The sequence below is a fragment of the Pleurodeles waltl genome, chromosome 2_2 (assembly GCF_031143425.1).
Source record: "Pleurodeles waltl isolate 20211129_DDA chromosome 2_2, aPleWal1.hap1.20221129, whole genome shotgun sequence".
Classification (NCBI taxonomy): Eukaryota; Metazoa; Chordata; class Amphibia; order Caudata; family Salamandridae; genus Pleurodeles; species Pleurodeles waltl.
Window position 1 is genome coordinate 4,361,175 of NC_090439.1, and position 23,878 is coordinate 4,385,052.

At 42.3% G+C, this 23,878-nt stretch overlaps 1 protein-coding gene across 2 annotated transcripts in view; it reads left to right on the plus strand.

The window, feature by feature from the left end:
• Window positions 1-6,163, plus strand: part of NEDD9 (neural precursor cell expressed, developmentally down-regulated 9) — a 74,439-nt gene extending 68,276 nt beyond the window's left edge. For both annotated transcript variants that reach the window (XM_069219413.1, XM_069219415.1), the window contains exon 7: window positions 893-6,163. In XM_069219413.1, the coding sequence (XP_069075514.1) occupies window positions 893-1,402 (510 nt within the window). In that variant the 3' untranslated portion in view covers window positions 1,403-6,163. The remainder of the gene's footprint in view (window positions 1-892) is intronic.
• The last annotated feature ends 17,715 nt before the right edge of the window (window positions 6,164-23,878 follow it).

Consider the following 23,878-nt stretch of genomic DNA (forward strand, 5'->3'; position numbering starts at 1 on the left):
ACTCAAATTTGAAGAAAGGTCCAGACCAGAGCAACATTCTAGAAAGGGGAAGGAATGGAGTGTTTACTGTTGGATTTCCCCATTAAATGGTACATTGAAAGTGAACAGAGAAAAGTTTAAATACAAGAAAGCCATACCTTACCGATAAAATAAAACTCGGCATAGCATAAAAATAGACATTTTTTTCTGGCCAATTTCCTCTCCACCTTTGATCAACATCACTCTAGAACAGCAATGTTTTTTCCAAATTTTAGGGGCAGATTCACTTCTTTCTCCCATTACGATATGGCTTTCTGCGCTTTTGGTTTGACCACCGCCGCATGCTTCGAGATTTTACTTATTAAATAGAAACAAACACCTTGTTTTTTTCACTCCTTTTCCCCATTCGGACTAAACCCTATTCTGGTGTATTTTGCTTTCTATTGTTTCATAATTTCTGGAGCTTGGAGTTTGTCTTGGACAGCTAGCTGTCTTCGCCAGAAAGCAGGAACCCGGCCACCCTGTTGCTGGGTAACCGTAGACCTCTTGCTAAATTGCAGAGTGATTTTCATTAGTGAAGGGCATTTGCATGGTTTCACAGGCTGCACACATTGAAAAATTACCATAGGCACAAAGTTCTCGCCGAAACCGCTTCTAAAAGCACTGCGAATCCGTGAAGCTGTTTTGTCTCCGTCTGTGGCATTGCTGTAACGCGTGGAATGTAAATGCTGCTGACAGTGCTTGGAAATGGCTGAGTGGAGTGCAGGAATCCTGAGCACAGTGCCCTTCTATCAGTGAACACAGTACCGCAACAGAGAACTTAGTGATAAAAGAAGGGCTCTCTGCCAGCAGGTTTTTCTCAAACCCGCATTGTGTAAAGAAATCTCAAGCGATTGTTTTGTCTCTCTTTCAGGTCAGCCAGATCCAGCAGCTGGAGAAGGAAATCATCACACCAGTTGAACATATCTCAAAATGGGAGACTCCAGAGAGCTTGCACCCTGCCAACAGCAGCGCTCTAGCCTCCCAGGACAAGCAGCTGCTCTCCTTTTACTCGAACCAGTGTGAAACTCACTTCATTTGCCTCCTGAACGCCATTGACGCTTTTTTCAACTGTGTCCGCGCGTCGCAGCCTCCCAGGATCTTTGTTGCTCACAGCAAGTTTGTCATTTTAAGTGCCCACAAACTGGTGTTCATCGGGGACACTCTGTCGAGGCAGGTGGTCACCCAAGACATTCGCAACCGGGTTATGAACTCGAGCAATCAACTCTGTGAACTACTCAAGACTATTGTGGCTGCTACCAAAATGGCTGCCTTGCATTATCCCAGCACAGTAGCGTCGCAGGAAATGGTGGATAGAGTGACTGAACTATCCAATCACGCGCAGTTGTTCAAACTCTCCTTGGTACAGATGGCATCTTTATGAACAAAAAAAAATCAGAGCAAGCAAAACAGGCTAGGTTGAAAGAACACTTGTAAAAACAAAAACTGCCGATATTTTATTGTGTGTAAATTGTATAATATATTTTTGTACATATGCTATATGGATTATTTTTATTACATTTTTATCAATTACGGAATAATATAGACGTCCGAGAAAATAAATAGGATGGGGGAAATGTTACCTTAATATATAAATATATATCTACAGCCTATGTAGTACAGTAACATTCCATAGCGGCACCCACTAATAATAAGCACCTTAAAACATATGCATCCTGAAACAGAGTAAGCAATGCATGTCAGTCTTATACATGCTGTTGCTTACATAATCATGTACTGTCGGCCAAGTATGCCTTACCATAAGGGAAAGTAATTTTATTTTCAATATATGCTGAGCTCAAGGATTATTGTCCCATGTGTAGCTTTTAAGGGGCAAGGATTCTGCTTCCACAGACCTCATTCGTATTCATACTTCCTGTTTGTGTGCATGTTGTCTTCCTTAACCGTCATTTGTCTTTTTATTGAGACAAGCACAAATGAATGGAATAAATCACCGAGGTAAACGGGTCCCACATTTAATTTGCACCCTTCACTGTGTAGTACCTGCAGCGACAAGTCCTACAATCGAGGACTGTGTAATCCTGCAGCAAATTAGTACCCGTGTTTGGAATGGGTTAAGAGAAAGTCTGCTACATGTTGCGACTTGATTTTGCACCACTTTTACAGCCTTCATAAGCATCGATTGCCATTTGTCTGTTTTTTTTTTTTAATTTCATATTTCTATTGATTGTTTAAGAATGTTTTCGTATTTAGAAACATACTTGTTGGCTTTCCTCTGTTCGCAGTGGGATTATGATAATTTGCATATATTTTGGGGGTAAAGTTTAACAGTTACAAAGAAACGTTTGATTACTACTATTTGAAGGTAATCACGTTTACCCCCCCCCATGTGTACTTTAGTCTTCTTGGGATTCTTTACCTTGTTTTATCATTCACTTCTAATCCTCTCCAACCCCTCTCAGTTTCGTTGACAACATTTGCGTTGCTTTCTTTTCTTTTAGGGTGGTGGGGAAACATCAGTTTGCCTGTGAGTGTATATCAAGTAGGAATTTGAGCAGACCTAGCCAGGCCCTCTGGTGTTTGTGCTCTTACATGAATTGAAGGAGAGCTTACTCCTTTACTACAAAAATAAAGACAACTACTACTTTTTTTGACTTTGCTGAGGCATATTATTCACACTTTTTTAGGCTCTGGCAATTTTAAAATGCTTCTTCAAAACAGGTTGGTGCTGAGCAGAGGCACGTAGGTAGAACCTCACCTTCATAGCCAGACCCCGTTCAAACCTCACCAGGGCGATATGGTAAGGACTGTGTATATTCCGGAGGACACTTAGGTTGGCACCTCCCAAACCCCATACAGCTTCAAAACATACCTATTGTTGAAGCTGATGGCAAGTCATTGATTTCAGAAGATTTCTTTTGCTGAGGTTGGTGTTTGTGTTTCGTGCATTTTAAATGGAAACATTCTAGTTATTGTGCTTGTGAAATGTTTAAGCCGAATGGTTTCCCAGACGCATTTCAGTTAATGCTACACTCAAGTTCTAGTAGAACAAATTGGCGGTGGATTCTTAACACTCAAAGCATGCAATTTTCTTCCTCGTTTTATTAGTTGAGAAAGCTCTGTTATACACATTCAAATGTTATACCCTGCATGGAAATATGACATCGATCCACATAATATGGAGTGCGGCAGAACCACGAGGTCATGGCTATGTCATGTCTTCTCCTTTTACTGACTGCTCTTGGTACTTTCAAGAGCCTAGATAAAGCACGGTACATGCAGAATTAAGTATAATCCCACTGGGCAGGCGTTGTCCCCTCAGATGCATCAGATATGGCTGTAAAATTGGGGCCTGCTATCTTTGTAGTTCAACATGTTTCGTAATTATGAAATAGATTATCGGATGGCAGGTTGTATTTAGGGATTTTAGGAATCATTCTTTGTTCCTTAGATTAAGACTGAATTGTGTTTCACATGCTTGTATTTAAAACTGGAAACAGTGCCCTACTACTCTGTTGTATGATTGAGAGTTGTACTGTGGTGTAGGTTGATTTAATGTTACCTGACTCCTGTACCTCCTTGTCCATGTGGTAAATGTCAAAAAGCTGAAGACACAAGGGGATAGATTTACAAGGCCCTAGCGCCTCCTTGCGTCACACTAGGGTAATTTTTATTTACTAATGTGGCTCAAGCAGGCAATTTTCACTGCGCCATATTTACCAAGTGGTGCAATGCATGAATTGCACCACTTTGCGACCCCTTGCGCCACATTATGCCTCCATCTGACATACTGTTTGCAAGGAGGGCGTTCTGGCATTAGGTGGCCCGCAAAAATGGCGCAGTGAAATCTAAGAGATTTCACTGCGCCATTTTTGGCATAATTTTTAATGCCTGTTCTGAGCAGGCATTAAAATGGCGCACCCATATTAACCTATAGGCCTCCTTGGACTTTGCTCCACTAGCGTCAAAATGTTTGACGCTAATGGAGCAAAACGCCACAATAGCATCAAACATTCTGATGCTGTTGGTCTAACAACCGCCATGGTGCGCCGCATTTTAAATACAGCACACACATGGTGTCATTAGGTGAGGCAGGGGTGACGCAAGCAAACTTTTGCATCAGAACTGATGCCCCTATTTGTTGTAAATTTGGCAGACAAAGGTCTGTTGTTTTCTTCTCTCTACCTGAAAGCATTTCAGGCAGAGGGCAGGTCCTGGTTTCATATGTCTTGTATTGTTTTAGTACTTATATAGTGCTTTCTATACCTCTAGCTAGGCCTAAAGTATATCGCCTGCTTGGAGGAAGTATAAACCGTTGGTAAGCAGCAAGGTATAAATAAATGACTTTGGGGATAGCCTACTTTTAAAGCGAGATTGTTAATCCCGTCCTAAAGACTAACATACAGTCATCCCGGGCCACTTTGGGAGAGTGCTACACAACCTTGATTCAATGCCTGTGCATTACGGCCCACCAAGGTCCAAGTGAAACGGTGAACTTTAAGCTAGCTTCCAGACTGGATCTGATCTCATCACATTTCCCACACACTCACTGGCTGGACCAGTGGGGCAGCCGCTGTGTGTGACCTTTTGAGGTAACACTACTAAAAATGTGGTTTGTGAAGCACCAGTTTTTTTAGGCAGGCAATATTTTAAAGGATATAAAGCTAACTTATTGTCATACTTTGTGATGTTTATAACATACATTTGCAATCATATTATGTGCTATTGGCAAAACTGTTTGACTTCAGATATGTGGTGTTAACACTTAGATTGGTTAGCAAAAGCTATTGCGTTATTACTGCATCATGAAGCCAGTGAAGAGGCTGACTACGGGTCTTTGGGTCTGCTTACTGTTGTACTGTAGCTACAAAAGAAGTGACCCGAACAGAAAAATTGTCTCTACCCAATACAACTTAACTGGTTGTTCAATTTTATTGCTTGAAGAGGTGTAATATTCCTGACAGCAGAAGATCTTTTTTCAACTAGAGTTTTGCTTGCTACGCATTCTTTGAGCTCCCGGTACCAAAGGTGGTGCTGATACAACAGTCTCAGTCATGTTTGGCCTACCAGTTCTTGCACATGATAGTTCTTTTGTGTTCTGCTCTAAAGTGGACATTTTTACATCCCTTATACACCTCAGTTCCATAGAAGAACACCCCACTGTAACTTCTCTTTCAGACCCATTTTCAAAATGAAGAAGTGGTATATTCACAGTAATGTGCTTTTAATTTTTTGTGTTTTCGTGCCAAAGCATTTCTAGTAGCAGATAGTCTGCAACAGTGCAAGCCACCTGCAGAAACCGAAAAGCGCGCGTCATGACACTGGCCCAATGACGTGACAGTGCTTTGCCTGCTGTGAGATTGTAGTTTCAATTTCACCAAAGCATTTACAAATCCCCTTGTGATGTGTACCACAATCTAATGTGTATGCACGTAAATTTGAGAGGTGTCAATGTGCTCTGCTGTCTTGTGCGTTTAAGGTTGTTACCTTTAGTATAATACCAGTGTTGTGGTATTATGCTTGTGTTGTTTCTTTCCCAAAAATATTTATTGTAACAGTCGCAAAAAATGAAATTGTTGTAAATCTCCGATGCTGTCTGTAATAAGGTTGTCGTACCCTCTTAGGGTGAGGGCTGATTTCTCGTTCGTACCAACATTTGGAGGAATGGATTAGCAGAAACCCTAAATATGCTGTTAGATTCCTACGCCAGCTTGAACGTTTTTTGATTTTGGTATCGACTAGTCCAAAATACAACGATCCTGTGAGACAAAACATGCACACAGTCCAAGACCAGCTTCTATTCATCATTATCTTTTTCCAAGCCGACCTGAGCTTGAAATGAGAAATTAAAGAACATACACTGTGCTTTAAAAAAAAATTCTTACACATGTACATAACTTGTACTTGTGAAATATTTATGCCTACCAGTTTACCCAGACGTACAAAACTTTACTTTGGATCCTTATAAAGGAGTTCTCTTTCTTCCTATGTCCATACAGCTTTGTGGACTTTTTAAAAATTCTTTCAGGGTGCCATTGTTTGTTTTAAAGTTTAGAAATTCTATATTGTAGATATGTTTCAATATTTCAAAGGGAAATGTGTAATGTATAGTGAAATTCCAGTTGTACGCCTGTCCCCTCGTAGAGAGTATTTTTAAATCAATAAATCAACAAAGCTGTTAACATTTTTTGACTGCATTGCTTCTTTGTCCACAAAGGCAGAGGTTGGAGTGATGGTTTGCCAGAAATGTTTATTTTGTTTTGAATAGCATTCCTCCCTTACAATAGGATGTGCTGTGTTTTTTAATTTTATTTGTTTAACTTTGCTGTCAATGTCTAACATTTATACTCATAAAGGCAAAAAAATGCTAAAGTTGCATGAGGCGTGAGGAAATGTAAATGCAATGAGTATGCACTGTGGTGTCCAGAAGGTACTGAATAAGGAATAACTGATAAAAAAAAGTGCAACAAATGGCCTTGGAACAAAAATCCCTCTGCCACATGCATCAACAAATGTGTTGCAGCATTCTACATTTGTTATAACTTTGAGTTGGGTGAAAACCATACCCAGGTGAAAGATATTTTCGTGGGCTCACCACCACCTACACCTACCCCCTGATTCAAACACAAAGCAAGCACTCCAACACGAAAATCTCAACCCCAAACTTCTTCATGTATCACTGTATTTATAGGATGTCTTCTCAATCTATAAAAAGACAGCCTATCATATAGATTTTACGACACTAACCTGACCCCCACCCTGCCTTACTGTCAACAATGGAACTTGGAGCTGTCCTAAAGACACTTCAACAGCTCCTCCTTTCCATATAATTCACTGACTTTTCTGATACACCTCTCAACATGCAAAAAGGGTGGAAGAGTAGGATTCCTCAATAACAGCCTCTCTGTCATCATTCTTTGATTACAACTCTTCTACTTCTGTTGCCCCCTTCATCGCTCAAATTGTGGTCACATACCAGTCACCTGGAACTTTGTCTCCTTCAAGGACCTGGATGATGATAACATTTCTTACGCCATCTACGCAACTCATTACTCTTGAAGAAATTAACTCAAACAACCACCAGCATGCATACCTGCTTAATAAATTTCTCTTTGACCACTCACTGAAGAACACTCACCCCTCTCTTACACAATTGCGTATCAATCAAGTTAATGTACTTCTATTATCCAAAACACTCACTCCAGGCCCATCATTAGCCCACCCCCTCAGAGCATGCCATTGTACACAATAGCCACCGCTGCCTCCCCAGTTCTCCCACTAAAGATTCAATCATCAAATGACCCCATCCCGACTCAACTTCCCTGAAATCATTCCTGAATCAGGTTACAGCGACTTTGCATTTATATTGAATGCACAATCTTGTTAAAGCCAGGCAAGTGATGCACCATATAGGATGGGGGTAAATCCCTTAATTGTGAAGAGGAAGCATCACTGGATGTGGAAAGAGGTCAAACACAACAGTCAGGTCAGGGGAGAGATTAGTAAACATAGTACTATGTCTACAGTTGCGATTGGCAGACAGACAATCAGTCGACTTGCAGAGCATGACTTGTCACTTGTGTGGGCATACCAGCGATGACAGGGTCCAGTGTCTAAGTCGAAGAGCTAGGTTTTCAGCATCCTGCTGACCTCCTGTAGAGTAGGGGAGGTCCTGAGGTGCAGGAGAAAACCATTCTAGGACTTTGGCTGCGAGGTAGGAGAAGGAGCGTCCTCCTGCTGTCCTGCATTGTATGTGGGGGGTGTATGCGCCAGAGTGATGGAAGTGGAAAAAAGGCATCTGGAGGGTTTGTTGAGTCTCATGCATTGGTTGATGTAGGCAGGTCAGAAGTCGTGTAGGGCCTTGAAGGTGTGGGTGTGAAGCTTAAACTAGTATCTCTTCTATATGGGGAGCAAGTGGAGTTTTTTGAGGTGGGGGTGATGTAGGTGTGATGAACGTGATCCAGGATGAGTCTTGCTACAGTGTTTTGGATAGTCTTTAGTCTTTGAATTGGGTGGGCCTCCTGTCCATTTGGTGTAGAACATGACTCACTTCGCTGACTCTGTCCTCCACACAACTAATGACCCAGTCAGTGCAGCAGCGGTTTCCCCATCGCTCGCACAGGAAGTCCACTCAACAGAGCTTCCCACTGGGACCTCGCTCCCTCCAACACTCTCTTCTTCCTCAAAAGGCACACTGGTTTTGGAAAAAAGGCAGGCCCTGGTGCTCCAAGACAGATGGTCTTGGTTTCCATGGATAATGTCCCCTCATTCAGCAGGGATACTAGCAGGCCTTGGCCCTGCCATCTTGGTCACAGACAGACGTTTCCCCACCTCACAAGAACTGTCTGGCTGCTTAGGCTATGACATTTCTGGGGGTCTCCAACTCCCCTCCTTATAGTCCATTTCCAGACACCAAATGTGATTGAGGGTTGGAGTCCTTGAAGTTTTATGTTGGGGTTCTGCTTCTTGTAAAGTGCCCATTCCTCCTCACCCTCTGTCTCTTGAAAAGCAGTCTGTCACAGCAGGAGTGACCCCAAAGCTGATAGACTAATAAGACAGGCCATTGGAGTGACTGGAGTTGCACTTGGATGTTAGTCACAATGATATGTGCTTCATAAAGTTAGTCCAGGGCTCTAGCCCTATTCTTTATGTTTCTCAAATCCATCCCATCTCTTTCCTGAGATATGCCCAGGCCCCTTCCTGGTGACTTCTCGCTGAATTAAAGGGCATCCTTTGAAGCGCATTAGGGAAGCCTGTTTTTTCCCTCTCAAATGTGTGTCCCACCCGTGCAGAAACCTGTCTAGGGATTTCTCTACCTCCTCTCCAAGTTTCATCATGCAGGCTTGGGTGTCCCAAAATGGAACCAATGGCCCTCTATGTATTATACCATCCGCAGACACACATACACCCAGTGCATATATACAGCATACATGCACTGCACATCACTGTATCCTCCATGTACTGTACCTCTCATAGGCACACATACATCCAGCACCTGCATTAATATGCATGCACTGCACCCTTCATGTATTGCACCACTCCCATGTATGCATACACCTTGCACATGCATTTATTCTGTACGCACTGCACTACATCCTTCATGTATTGTACCTGCCATAAAAACACATACACCCAGCCCATGCATTTAACTTGTACGCACTGCACAGTGCTGCAGTATCCCTGTATTGTACCCTTTCAAGGCACACATACACCCAGTGCAGATACACCACTAATGCACTGCACAGCACTTCATCCCAAACTGATATAGGCCAAGAGTGAGTTATTCTCTAGGCCTCAGCCCAGTGACACAGGTTAAAAAGGACCTCTTTACTCCTGCTGATTACTAGACGGTATGCTGCCACCATCGCGCTCATGCTTCTTAACTCAGGGTGACAGTAGTAGCCTTCCACCACTATGAGAGTAGCACTTTGTGTACATCTCTTGATCCAACAAGACCCCAATCCGTGAAACAGGTCTATATCATGGCACACACAAATGATCTGTTTGCCTATGACAAAAAAATAAGGAATAAGGATCAAGATATCAGTAAAGTTGGGCATTCAAGGCAGGGTGCATGGTATTCTAGTAAATATGGTGTATCCCTGCGTTTTAGAAGTGACGTGGCGCTGCAAATTTTGGTCCAGCCCACGCTGCGCCACTTTATCATAAATATACTTCATAATTTGTATGTGAGGAAACATGCCATTTCAGGATCAAGAGAATAAAGCAGTAGTTGGATGGATGGGCCACCATTGTCGCATTGGCTCTCACTATACCAAAGAGGCTAATGGATTTGGGTGGTAGCATCACCTGAATAGTGGGGAACTGAGTTCAAACCCACACCATGTGACAACTGTTGGGCTTTTTGTTTCCAGCCAGCTAGCAACACCTCACCGCTGTCCAAAAGTAAGGGTGATTTTTGGCAACTGGGCGCATGACATTAAGGGGCATATTTATACTCTGTTTGCACCGGATTTGTGTCATTTTTTTTACGCAAATCCGCACAAACTTAACTCCATATTTATATTTTGACGCTAGACCCATCTAGCGTCAAAATATTGGAGTTAATGTCATTTTTCTACCGTGAAAACCTACCTTGTGTCAAAGAGATGCAAGGTAGGTGTTCCTGGGCAAAAAATGACTCTAAGGCCTTAGCACCTTATTTATCCTCCCGTGCAAAAATCACGCACAGGAGGAGGAGGGCCTTAAATAATGGCGCTAACCTTGCCTAGCGCCATCATTTAATGCCTGGGTCAGGGTAGCTGTTACGGGACCTGTGGGCTCATTTCCATGGTCAGAGACCATGGAACCAGCCGAGAGGTGCCCTTCCCTGCCCCCAGGGACACCCCACCCACCTTACCCACACCTGGAGGACATCTAAGGATGGGGGGGACCCATTCCAGGTAAAACATTTTTTTGTTTTAAGTGCCATGGGGGGCCTGACTTGGGCCCTCCTACATTGCACTGTGCCCAATGGCCATGCCCAGGGGACCTAAGTCCCCTGGGCATGGCCATTGGGCAGGGGGGTATGACTCCTGTCTTTACTAAGACAGGAGTCATGTTAATGGGGGTTGTAAGTAAAAAAATGACGCTAGTCAGGTTAGCAGCGTTTTTTTTAATTCTAACCTGACTAGCTCCATTCTTTGACGCACAGCCTCCTGTTTCCCCTACGCCTCCCCCACCTGGTTAGCATCGTTTATTTTGACGCTAATTGGGCCTTACTGCTGCCTAGCGTCATTCCTTAAATATGACGCCAGGCTGGCGTCCAGGAATGGCACTGGCCTACAGTAAACTTTTGGCGCAAACCTGCGCTAACGCAGGTTTGCATCAAAAAGTACAAATCAGGGAAATTGTGGTGGATCAGACCTCATCCTTTTATCTCAGTTACATTCATCTCACACATGCAAAGACAAACAGAAGCAGAGAATGTTTCAATAAGATTTATTGAATCAGCTACATCTTAGATAAAATAATATGAAATGCAATAATTAGGATGATGAAACATACTAGAAGCAAAATGGTGACAAGAAAAGTGAAAAAAGAAAAATCCCACCATAGTGTCACTATGCAAGATGTGTAATTTCTACCTACGCTACTAATGTTCTGTGTTAGAGTACAGCAGGATAAGCCCTAATCCCCCAACAAGACCCCTCCCGGGAAGACATCATCCCCCATACCTGAGTATGACTAGTGAAGGAGCCTGTCTTCGAGTGAGGCACCATCCCCATATAGGCCAGGGAACCGGTGGCACAACAAGCAGCTGTAATGAAGTCAGACAGCATGCGATAGCAGTCATCTGGCTGGAACCTCCCTCTAAAATGCAGGGGACACAGAGATGCTTTTATAAGAAAACAGGTAGTGTTCTAAGAAAAGTGTCCCCACATAAAAATACATATGTTTCTGTGAAATGTTAGAGACGAGGTGTATCACTTGTGCCAGTGATCCTATCTCGCTGCAGTTTTGGAGAAAGCACAGTGTGAAAGAATGTCGTGCTAAGAAATGTAAATGTTTCCTTAGGTGAAAGGACAGCAAGATAAGGGAAAATAAAACTTCACCACAAATGTGGTTGTTTCTAAAACAATAAAATAAAATGAAACGTTACTAGGCTAAAGGGCACAGGCAGCCTAGTTGCTAAAATAACGTACCCATAAGCATCACTAAAATGGCTCCACAATACCTTCTCCTTGTTGGTTCAGAAGTAGTAGAGCAGCCTAGTTCCTAAGCTAAAAGCAACTAAAATGCCATACTTTAACACATATATGTGTAAATGTAAACTAAGGCAAGTCCAAACATATTTGAGTTGGTATGTTGGTAAAAATTGAAATGGACATTTTAAAATCTTGGAAGTGGCACCAGTGAAGCCAAATTTAAAAGTCAGTGTAATTTTGAAAATCCCCAATTACAGCCAGAACAAATGACTCAAGGAAATGTTCCACTTCGGTAGGTGGTAATGTGACCAATACGGTGCCAAGGAAAACCAAAGAGCATGCATGTTCCAAAGCCTGAGCTCCAGCTGAGGCAGCAACATTTCATGTTGTGTAAGAGCAACATGATCCACAAAGGGCAGCTCATAAATGGCTTCATGTAGCAAATGCAACCTTAACGTGCATGTCTGGTAATGAGCTCTCAACGAGAACATCAACAGATCAGCGTCCACTGATAGAAAGACAAACATTTAGTGCATATTTGAAAAGGGATCTGAGGCATCGAAACTACAGGCTGCACACAATCTAAAACTGGCCTGAATGACAGAGACCAGTTACACTCCAGTTCTTCTAGGAGTATAGCTCCAAACTACTGCATCATGCGTTCAGGACACAGTTGTGCTGATGGCAGCGCCATCAGTCCTCCTTGTTGTGATGGGACAGCCATTGCATATAAAAACCAGCAGCAGCAAGATGCCACCTATATTAGCCAAAGTAATTGGAAATCCCCCCCAAAAACTTGAAAATATCGAGTGTATGGCTGAAGGTATAGTGCCAAATATAGAGGTGAAAGTGCTGACGAAACCAGAACCAACAGCCTTAAAGAAATATACAATCTCTATAGTACTGGACGTGCTCACAATTCATACCACGGGTTCACCAAAGTGTCTAGGAAAATTTGTATTTAGAAGGGACTGTATCTCAGCAGATGACCGAGCCACGTGGAGCACATTTTTCTTGTGTGCAGTTGTCACTGCTACATGTTTTTGGAACAATAAAGCTTTTGGTACGCTTAAATTGTCAAATTTCACATTTGAAATAGCAATGTGAGGCCAAATATCTGCTACTATTGTCTGTTGCCTGGGTGGGGGGTAGAAGATTACAGCAACAGGGACAAAACTACATATGCAATTCCGGCTCACATTCTGCCACAGCTCTCACTATTAAGAAGCACGTAGCTCCCATTAGAGAGCACCTGGAATGCTGGTCTAATGAAGAGGACTGGAACTCCCTTCAGATAGCAAGCTGGCAAGCTAACTTTGCTGCTGAAGTGCTGCACGCCCCATGCAAGGACAGCTGTTTACAAACCATCAAATGGCTAACAGAAGTCTTGTGTTCGCAGCAGCTAAGAAAGACCTATTTCATGGCATTGTGACATTTGTGGGAAAAGGGTAGCCGCCACACCTCATGAATGTAACTATCTACAAGCCTTTCATATCTGCCCATTGGAATGTGTTTTAAACAGGATGTGAATTGCAATGTTGAAATAGGCAGATTGATAACCCCATATATTAATCGTACTCCAGCCACAGTAAAAGGTGACTTTTCTAACTTTGCAATGTTTGTCATAACATAAGTTGCTTCCTTTTTAGCCATTATTTATTGCTGACGCCTCAATTTAAATACTGAAAAGATGTCCCTTGCTCTAACGTGCTGCCAGATTTTAATGTTTGTAGTGTTCATCCTAACTGGATAATGGACCTAAGCTGGCTCTGTCCATGTTGTAAAAATGACATGTCACTCTGTACATTGTCTATTGCAGATGAAATGATGTTCTTCAAAGTGTATATGCGGTTGGACAAGGTGTTAATCTCATTGGCTACAAAAGCTAGTGCTTTCTGTAAGTTTGCCTGATCTATTTACCTTAACCAGGCAGCAGTTTCCAAATGTCATTATAAACTGCATATAAGAAGCGCTTTTTGTGTTGACTTCTCGGCCTAACAGGAAATCCTTCAACTCTGTGTTGTTAGACAGGAGATTGAGGTGTTCCTTAACAGCATCCAGTGAGGAACTTTATACCCATTGCTGGTATAATTTCCTTAAACTGCATGTTGTTACTATACCCAAATACTCTGATGTCACATAGCAAGGGTCTGGTCTGCTTGTTCTAAAACCCCCTGTGGAGTTTACATAACGCGTGTGACAACCACTTGTGTTCACTGGTCACAATATCCACCTGCCAATATGTGAAACTGATGTGTTGAATGTTCCATTTTGGACTCACACATCGAGCTGATCTTCAGATACACTCATGTATTTTTGCCATTTATAGAATTTAGCAGGGGCAGGGATACTGGGAGCAATCAATTCCCTAATTTTTGCCAAGCCTAAACAACTTGTTTGTTTTTAAGTTTCATGTAGGAATATCATTTAAACAGGTATCAGGCATGCTCTTAACAAAGCTTCCTTTCCCCTCACTTGCCAATTTTTAGTCCCCCATACAGTCTTTAAGTCAATCGACTTCAGTCAATATTCATAAGCTTCTATAGCCAACCAGGAAAAAAAAGAAATCAAAACAAATTAATTTTCTAATAGTCAATACAATATTGTGCATTTCCATTATAAGCAATTTAAAATATTATGACTCAGCATTTTTAACATTGTGCCCAGAAAAATATGTAACCTTTGTGTACGTTTTAGAACTCCCCACTGACGGAGTTGGACAATATTCCCATTCTGTGTAATTAAAATATTCTTTGGGGTACTTGCTCTACGAATTAAATGATGTCCATAATAATTGTAACAGAACATATCTCAATAATTTTATTTTGATTGATAAACATCTTCACTTTCAAATACAGTTAAATATTCTAGTTCAGACAACATCTAATCAACTGTTTTACATCCCCATCATCAGAAACAAATCCAGGTGCTATTACATAATTCGTTGAAAGTTTAAATGCATATGGAATTCGAATAACCTATGTTGGGCCATCTAAATCAAAAGATACTTTATCCCAAACAATCCCTTCAGGAATTGGTATAGCTGAAATGTTCACTACGCTCATGTGTCTGCAGACCTAATGGAAGAAGAAATTAGGGTTTAGGACTAAATCCACTAGTTCAACTGTAGAGTGTTTGGGAAGGTAATGAGCATATATTAATAAGAAAAAGACGATGACAAACCCTATCCAAAGAAGGAAGGCAAGTACACTTAATAAGAGCCTCAGATAGTTCCATAGAAGAGTGAACTAGTTAAATTTGAGCCAATTTATCAGCTTACTTGCTCTTGACAGTCTTGTTGCAGAAGATGTAGATGAGTCGGTGAAAAAGTCGTTGCTATCAGCAAAATATCCAGAAGCAGTATATGCAAACATTGGAGCCGTGTTTCAAAGGAAAGAAATTGCAAAATTCTCCCTTGGCTGTTCATAGTAAGTTATTCCATGGGTTTGAGTTGAATTTGAGAATAATTGCTCATTGTGGTGGACGTTGCTTGTCACAGAAGACAAGAGGGTGGGTCATTTTCCACCCTCCCAAAGCTCGGAGAGGACAGGGTTGCTGTGCAGAACCTGTAGAGGAACATCCTGGTCTGTAGTGAGAGGGAGTCAGTTACTAGCCAGGAGTCCTCTAGGTCTGCTGTGTAGGTCGAAACTCCTTTTTCACAGTAATCTTTTCATGAACTAGATCCCCCAACTTTTGGATTTCACCTAGTTGGTGTTAGTGGTGCATCCCTTATTCCCAAGGAGGCGGCACTGGCAGATGCGTTGTCACAGGACTCTTGTAAGTCCTGCAAGACAGTGACACATTAATTTATCTTAGAAGGTGTATCTGCCGCCTCCGCTTCAGGACCATCAAGTTCTATAACATACATTTGTGTTCAAACAGAACTTCATATGGGGAATCCCATCCCAGGGACTTACTGGGCAGATTATTAAGTGCTCTCTGGACTCCATACAGGTGATTAAACCAACTATGCCCCATGCCTATTACTTTTGCTGTTAAGGATTGCTCTAAGTCTCTGGTTCTTTGCTCCGCAACATCATTTCCCTCAGGATGATACAGAGTCAAATAATACAATTTGACCCCTAATGAAGCCATTGTGTCCCTGAATGCCCCTGAGGCGAAAGCAGATTCCTGGTCCGAGTGGAAAGCCGCAACTGCATAAGTCTCAAAATAGACTTAAAATCTTTAATAACAGTTGAAGCATCAGCTGTGCATTGTGGCCATACCCATAGTAATTTGGAGAACGAGTCTAGAGTGACTAAGATGTATCTGTATGCAGCATTAGGGGTCAAGGTACCACAGTGGTCCAGGTACACAAATTGTAGAGGTTTGAGGAAATTTGGAGGGTTGTCTGCGGTGGGCGTTTGATGGTGGACTAATTATTTGCTGACAAATGTCACATTAAAGGACATACTGTTTGGTCTGTTTATATAGACCTGGCCACCAAAAATTGTTTGTAATAGTGAAATAGTAGCCACCACACCAGCGTGGGCAGAAGCAACTACCTCATGTGCTGCTTTAATCAACTCAGGTCTTTGATCTTGGTTGGGGATCACATGATCATCCACCCATCACATTGTTACTAGGGCAGTATTTAGGCTAGATATTTGGCAGGAGATGCCTTTGGCATGGGCTTGCTTTCAGCAAAAGGCTTCACAGCAGCAAATGTATCCTCATTCAACCTCGCCATGAACCAGTTATTGCAGCAACAGAAGCCATATCTCCTGCTGATTTTGTCTTTTCATCAGCCAAAGTATTGCCTGAAACGTGCATTCCAACAAGTTGATGACTCATTGCATAAACTACAGTAGCGTTTCCTTCAGATCTATTACTTTCCCCCACAATAGTCTGTGTGTGATGGTGTTGCCTTAGGAATCTCTGAACCCATTCTGGCACCAGTAATGCAGGTATTCATTGAAGGACTGGACACAATAACACTAATGACAGATAATTATTAACTGTCCTGGATCCGTGTGTTCCACTGCCATCAACAGAGCTTTGACCTCTGCTAATTGTGCAGTGCTGTCCCCTAAGATCTGCTTGTAAGTATGTTATCAATGGAATTCACCAGCCTTCATGTAGTCACTCACAACCGCACAGACTGTGGAGTATTGATGTTTAGTGCCTATTGCTGGTTGGGCTGAACCAGCAGTGTAAATGATTGTATGATATTGTTCATTGGGTAAGGCCCAGATTTAAGAGGGCCTAGTGCCACTTTTGTGTCACCTTAGCGACATTTTTCTTATGCTAAGGCTGGCTAAGATGGCCTTTTCCCTGCGCAATATTTACAACCCTTTACGCTACATTATGTCTACACCAGGCATAATGTATGTAAAGGGGGAATTCCCCCACTGGGGGGGGGATGAAAAAAATGTTGCAAAGAAATCTAAGAGATTTCTTTGCGTCATTTTTTTTGGCCCTTTTTACGCCTGCTCAGAGCAGGCGTTAATAGGGGGCACACCATTGTTTACAATGGGCCTCTATGTACTATTCAGGGTTAGTACAAAAACTTTGGCACTAACCCTGTACAGTACATCAATAGCATCAAAAATGTTGATGCTATTGCCCCCTATCCTGTGCTATGGTGCACTGTATCTTAGGTACAGCACACTAATAATGGCAGTAGAGGGCACTAAGGGACGTAAGGAAAGTGGTGCTGCATCCTTAAATCTGCCCCAAAGTGTTTGCTGAAACTGGGTATTCTAGTTCATATTGGAGAAATATTTGAGTTTGTAATTTGGGGTCGAAAACATAATAAACATCATTGGCCATCAGAGACACTGCTCATTGAATCCAACGTGGATTTAGCGCCTTTGCTTTAGGAATGCTGGAATCAGAGAAATGACAATAATGTGTTTCCCCTGGGCCAGATCTCTCTCTTTAATGACAGCCATCTGGACAGCAGTTCATTTTTTTCTATGGGAGTAAAGCATTGTTCACCTGTGGAATACAGATGTGATTAGTATGCTATAGGGATGGTATCACCTTCATTGAACGTTTGATAGGTGAAACCAATGCCACCAACAATTACTCTGATGACCAAATATGTTTTATTGTCTCTAATTGTCTAATTAAGAGATCAGGAGTGTCTCATCTCCATACTGTCTCCCTGACACAAGAATCAACAACACAACAACAAGGTTGAGTCCGCCCAGGTGGTATCATCCTACCTGGGTGGGGATAAGTGGTCAAATGATGAAGCATGACACTATAATGTGTGTGAGACCACCTATTCCATAAGGGGAACACCCCCATCCTTTATAGAACACACAGCCACCACAACACCCCATGCCGATAATTAATTATTGTGTTGTTTATTCTTGTGTCAGGGAGACAGTATGGGGATTAGACACTCCCAGATCTCTCTTTTTTGTGTAATACGTGTTTAGGACAGCAGCTAGCTGTGAGAGCAAGATAGTAGGTATCTGGACTGTCTGGCATATTCTGGCAGCAACGGGAGGTAGCACCAGTGTAGGGAGATCCAGATCCGAATCATGCCAGAAGGGATTGCATATGATGAGGAGGAAGTCCTGGCTATTTTGTGGGCACCTTGCCTCTTAGGAGATCCTACATTATCCAAAACCATGTCTCAACTGGGAGACTAGGACACCTTGGTTGAATTAAAACGGACACAGGTAAAAACAATCCTTCACAAGACCTTAGGGACCGAATATCTGTGTAACAATGCAGCACCCAACAGACTCATTGTTACTAATGAACCTCGTATCTTCTTAGAAGATCGGGAATTCAGGAAAGACTGGTCCATGATAGCATGGAAATGCTTGTGTGATTGGCTAGTCTTGAATATTAAAACAACAACAAAACTTTAGGAGACCCTGTTAATCCAGATAAAGGCCAGTGAAAATAATCTAAAAACTGGGCTAACCACAATTTCTTAAAAAAAAAAAAGTTAGAAGAAACAAATAAAACTATCAAAGAATTTAAAGAGTACTTAACAAAACGAAAAATCTCTAAGTTTCAGAAGAATCTACAAAAATTCACACATGAGAAAGTGTATTTTTACACCAGAGAAGATTGCATCCTAAAACCTAATAACCTCTCTGACATAGCCTCAAGAGAAAATACGAGTTCCAACTCCGATAACGACTCTGTCCAGGGTACACAACAGAGACCGGGATGGCGTGGTTCCCAAAGGACTAGATGGAACCAGCCACAAATGATGACCCCCTTTTCTGCAATGAGCATTCAGCCCTGGGGGTGTACCCTCCATTTTGGGCCTCTTTCCCATTTTCAGACACCAACGTATCCTCCCCACCCTACACCCTGGGCATACACTAATGTTCTTTTTTTAGAAAGAGGTCAGGGAAGAGGGAGAGGAAGAAAGAAGGCAGTCAATTGGAGACTAACAGAAGGGACGTCAGAACCTGAGATGCAGAAAGAGAGCACTCCCAGCACAAGTATGCTATGACTGGCAAATGCAGCACTGTCATAAACCTGAGTGAGAGGAACCTAGATGAACTAGAAAAAAGAGCACTAGACAAGGGATCAGGTTTTGGTCCAACTCCAAAACTAGATATTTTCAAACTAAGAACTGAACTTGCTGAGTTTTTCCGCAAAGTTCGACTTAAGATCTTTTTCTGGAAACACCCCACCCCTAATGCTGAAGCAAACACGAACACTGGCCTACGTCCGAAGTCTAAGTTTCTTCCTCCGAGTAGTCAAATGCCACCAGAAGTTCTAGCCTTTGAAAAATCAGTTAGCCACAAGATTGATAATCTGCGACTGACACCCACTCAGATATTTCATAACATCAGTACTCAAGAATTGATTGCATGACAAAGTCTCACTTCATAGTAATCAAACCAGCAGACAAGAGTGGAGCTATTGTGATAATGCCAACAACCATGTATAAGGAAGAATGTCTCTGTCTACTAGGGAACATGCAACACTATAAAAAACTATCCAAAGACCCCACCCTTGAGATCCAGGAAGAAATAGCCTTCTTGGTGTCCAAAGGATTGGACAATGAGTGGGTGACTAAACACGAGGCAGCTTTAATGACTCAAGCAAATCCAAAATACCATACTTTTACATCCTTCCTAAAATACACAAAAACAAATATCCAGCCCCCGGTATACCCATTGTCTCTGGGATAGGGTCAGTTCTAGAGCCTCTCTCACAATTTTGTGATACCTTCTTGCAACCCCTTGTCAAAAGAATACCTACATATTTAAAAGACATTAAAGATGTCCGGAATTTACTTGAAGGGATGCAGTTTGATAGAGAAACCTAGCTTTTGATTATTTTGGATATAGACTTTCTGTACACCAATATACTTCAGGAGGCAAACCTAGAAGTAATTAGTGAACTGCTTGACAGCACCACATGGGAATCAATAACCCCTCCAGAGTTCATACTAGACCTAGCCCATCTAGCACTGACTAGGAATTACTTTGAATTTGACAACACTCATTCCTTTTAAGTGCACGGGACATCAATGGGCAGTACATTTGCCTCAAGCCTAGTCTGTCTATATGTTGACTCATTTGAAAGTCAATATGTCTTTCATGAAGATAACCCATTCCAAGAACATATTAGATTATGGAAGTGCTATATTGATGATGTCCTCCTGATCTGGACATGGACAACAAAAGAAGCCTTATCATTTGCTGAATGGCTAAATGCCCTGAACCCCTACCTGAGATTTGCCATATCCATAGGAGACACAGAGCTACCCTATCTAGACCTCCATATTTACGAGAATTTTTTTTCCTGGCAACTGAAGTATATTATAAACCCACAGATCGGAACAATTTCCTCCAGATCCAGTGCTTTCACCCACGTTCTCTGAGAGAGAACCTACCAGTAGGACAATTCCCCCCTACTGAGACAGAATTGCTCAAATATTACAGATTATATGAAACATGCCAAGAGACTTACCAATAAACTTATTTCAAAAGATTACCCTGCCCATCTCATCAGAAGAGCTGATAGAAGGGCACATCATAACCATAGGGACCAGTTGTTAGAACGTTCCCAACGTACCAAGAATGAAGATAAATTAATCTACGTGACTACTTTTAACCTGCTATCCAACAGGGTAAAAAAATAATAAGGGAGGACTGGAAAATGTTAACTTCATGAGGACTGCCTCTTCATCAACCACTTAATGCATTCAAAAGATCCAGGAGCATTCAGGATATGATTGTTCACACGCCCGAGCCAGGACACCAATGAATAAACAAACAACCCTGTGGCATGTGCCACCACCGCCAGGGCATCACCCTTGTGGTAATAGCAGTGTGTTTAAGTTCACAAAAAAAAATACTAAATTGGATCTAGGTTTACAAACCCCTTGGGAACTAAGAACACTTTCAAATTGTAACAGCAAGAATATTATTTATATGATCATATGCCCATGCCAACTTAAGTACATTGTTATGAAAACAAGAAGAGATGGTACGTGCAGCACAGAAGTACCATCTGTTGTAGGCATGATGCTACCAAACTCACAGGCCATTGTATCAGTAATAACCATTCCTCTGATGAGATGGAATGGTTCGTCATGGACAAACTGGCTGAAACTACGAGTTCATGAAACAAAAACTCCTACGATACGAACAAAGATGGGTCTGGAGATTGCGAACAGATACTGCAGTACTTAACAATTAAATCCAATGGGCAATGCTATACAACTAAAGAGACCAGAACAGAGGACTATACCACAAGATTCACTTTTAATTCCTTCGGAAACTGAGTCCACCTTTTTTTTTCTTCTTAATCCTCGCCTTCCTCGACTTCTTTCTGTTCCAGGAGCCCCTTTTCCCCCTCACATCTTTCTTTTCCCCTTTTTCTTCCTATACTTTCTTTGTTTTTCCTCCTCTCCTTTTACCTATCACATTTTTCTCTTTCCCCCTCTAAATACACTCTCCCTCCTTCCTTTGCCATTCTTTCCTCCTCTTCTCCTTTCGCCTCTCGTCCTTTCTCTCTATTTCAAACGTTCTTCTTATTTCCCCTGTTCTTCCCTTCCCCTCTCTGCTTTCTTATCCTCTTTCTTTCTCTCCCTTCATGAGTAGTCCTCTCCTGTCCTCACTCTCTAGTTGCCACCTTTTTCCTCCCCCCCCCCCGTTTTCTTCTTCCCCTCCCCTCCTTCCGCTCTCTTTCCCTCTTTCTTGCTCTCCCCTCTTTTTCCCCCATCCCTTCCTCCTCCCCCACTGCGCCTCAGCCCCCAATCACCCTTTCCACTGTTCCTCACCAACCACTTCAACCTCTCTCTCTCTCTTCCCCGCCCCTCCCGTCCTCTTTTTCCACACTCGGAGTGCATTAGACTCATGGGACTACTTTTCCCATGAGTCTCATTTCAACACGCGTTTCTCTGTTCATACAGAGGGCGACCGGGTTAATGGGACAACATTTCCCATGAGCCTGGACCTCAAGAATAGGCAATCGGGACACGAGCGCGTGAGACATGCTGCTTGCTAGATGCGCCCCTGTGTTCACCGATCATTACATTCGAACAGCTATATTTGGATCCTCCTTGTCCCGGCCCACTTGTGCAAGCGGCTGGGACAGGGACCCTTCTATGTTGCTAAACGGATTGCCACCTTTGGAGTAGTAAGTCCTCTTGCCTCAGCACGGGGTGGCACGTCAAGCAGACGCTCTGGGACCTCGTCCTACCACCAGATAAGATTTATGTTGTTTATTATGTTTTCCATGTAATCTGTTACTCGTCTCTGTAGTCTTATGGTTTTCACTTTTTGTACTTTTGAGTTCTGGGCAGTTCCCTATGTCTCCTTTCTCCGGTGTTGACTTATGCTGATATTGGCTATAACTAGTTGTCTATGACATCTATATGGTAGCAGATTTTCTTTTGTTTTTTGTGCCTCATTTAAAGTACTGCATTTTTGGCCTAATGTTATGATACCCTACTAGAATTCCTTTCTGATTCGGATCTTCATTCCTTCACAGAGTGTGACTACAAGGGTCAACCCCCACCCTTTCCCAGATGAGGAGCTATGTGTCCTTCCCTTAGAGGGTAAGATATCTTGCCCTTTGTGTGTTATTTAGGGCCCTAACATGAGCTGTGTACAGCATTACCAATACAGCAATATTTGCATGGTTGTCTGTATCACCCTTAGCATGGTTTTTCACATTTGTGTGTAGTGGCTTGCAGTGATTACCCACACACACACCGTGTGCACGCCGCTTTCTTAATTCATTCCACTATTTTCTTTCCCTTATAGGCCTTCCTTACTGATTTTCCCTCAGGTAGGCCCAGTGTGCATTTTTAATGTTTTTGCTCACTTACCAGATTAGCCAGCTACCCCCGTATATAGGAGGGATCCTAGGCCCTGACGAATGCCCCAGACCATTTTGGCTATAGGGGAGGGCAGAAACATGTTGGCCATATAGACTTAGATGACACCTTTAACCATTATATTCAAGAGTGACCCAATTGTTTTTAATCTTACCAACAAACACTGTCTTTAAAAGAATAGGATACACTGGTGATTTGTTAGGTAATTTTGGTTTATATTCTCACTCAACTGGATCCCCACTTTATTCAGAACGATACATTTCAGCACGCCCTCAGAGTTCTTTTAACAACGAGGTTGAGTCCGCCCAGGTGGTGTCATCCTCCCGGGGTGGGGATAGGTGGTCAAATGATGAAGCATGACACTGTAATGTGTGTGAGACCACCTATTCCGTAAGGGGAACACCCCCACCCTCTATAGAGCACACAGCCGCCACCACCACAGGGTAGTGCATGCATTGCGCCACTCTGTAAACATGGCGCAGGGATTTCGGGCTCGTTGAGCCACATTAACGTAAAAATTATGTTAATGTGGCGCAAGGTGGTGCTAGGGCATTATAAATATGCCCCTGAATTCACTGATTTTTTTTATTATGATCTCTAAATAAAAGTATGATTAGATCATTGAAAAGAAAGTATTGCAACCAAGTAGAATTAAACCTCATGCTTCAGTGGACATAAGATGCATCTTCAAGGTGTCTTTGTAGCCACCCTAAGTTTTAAAGGTAGTACAATCAAGGCTAAAATACACATTGTTAACCATGGAGTCATTATCCTAGGATGGTGTGAAGAAGAGGACCTTTTTTTAACATAAATCTATGCAAAACTTTGTAGGTATTTGCTGTCATTGACACAAATCCTGATGTAATTCATCAAAAATGTTACCTGTTTTTCAGGAAAAGTTCAGACAATTGAAAGAATTACCACACCATATCAAACACAAAGCAAATTCCATTTCCACCTAACAAAAGGTCCA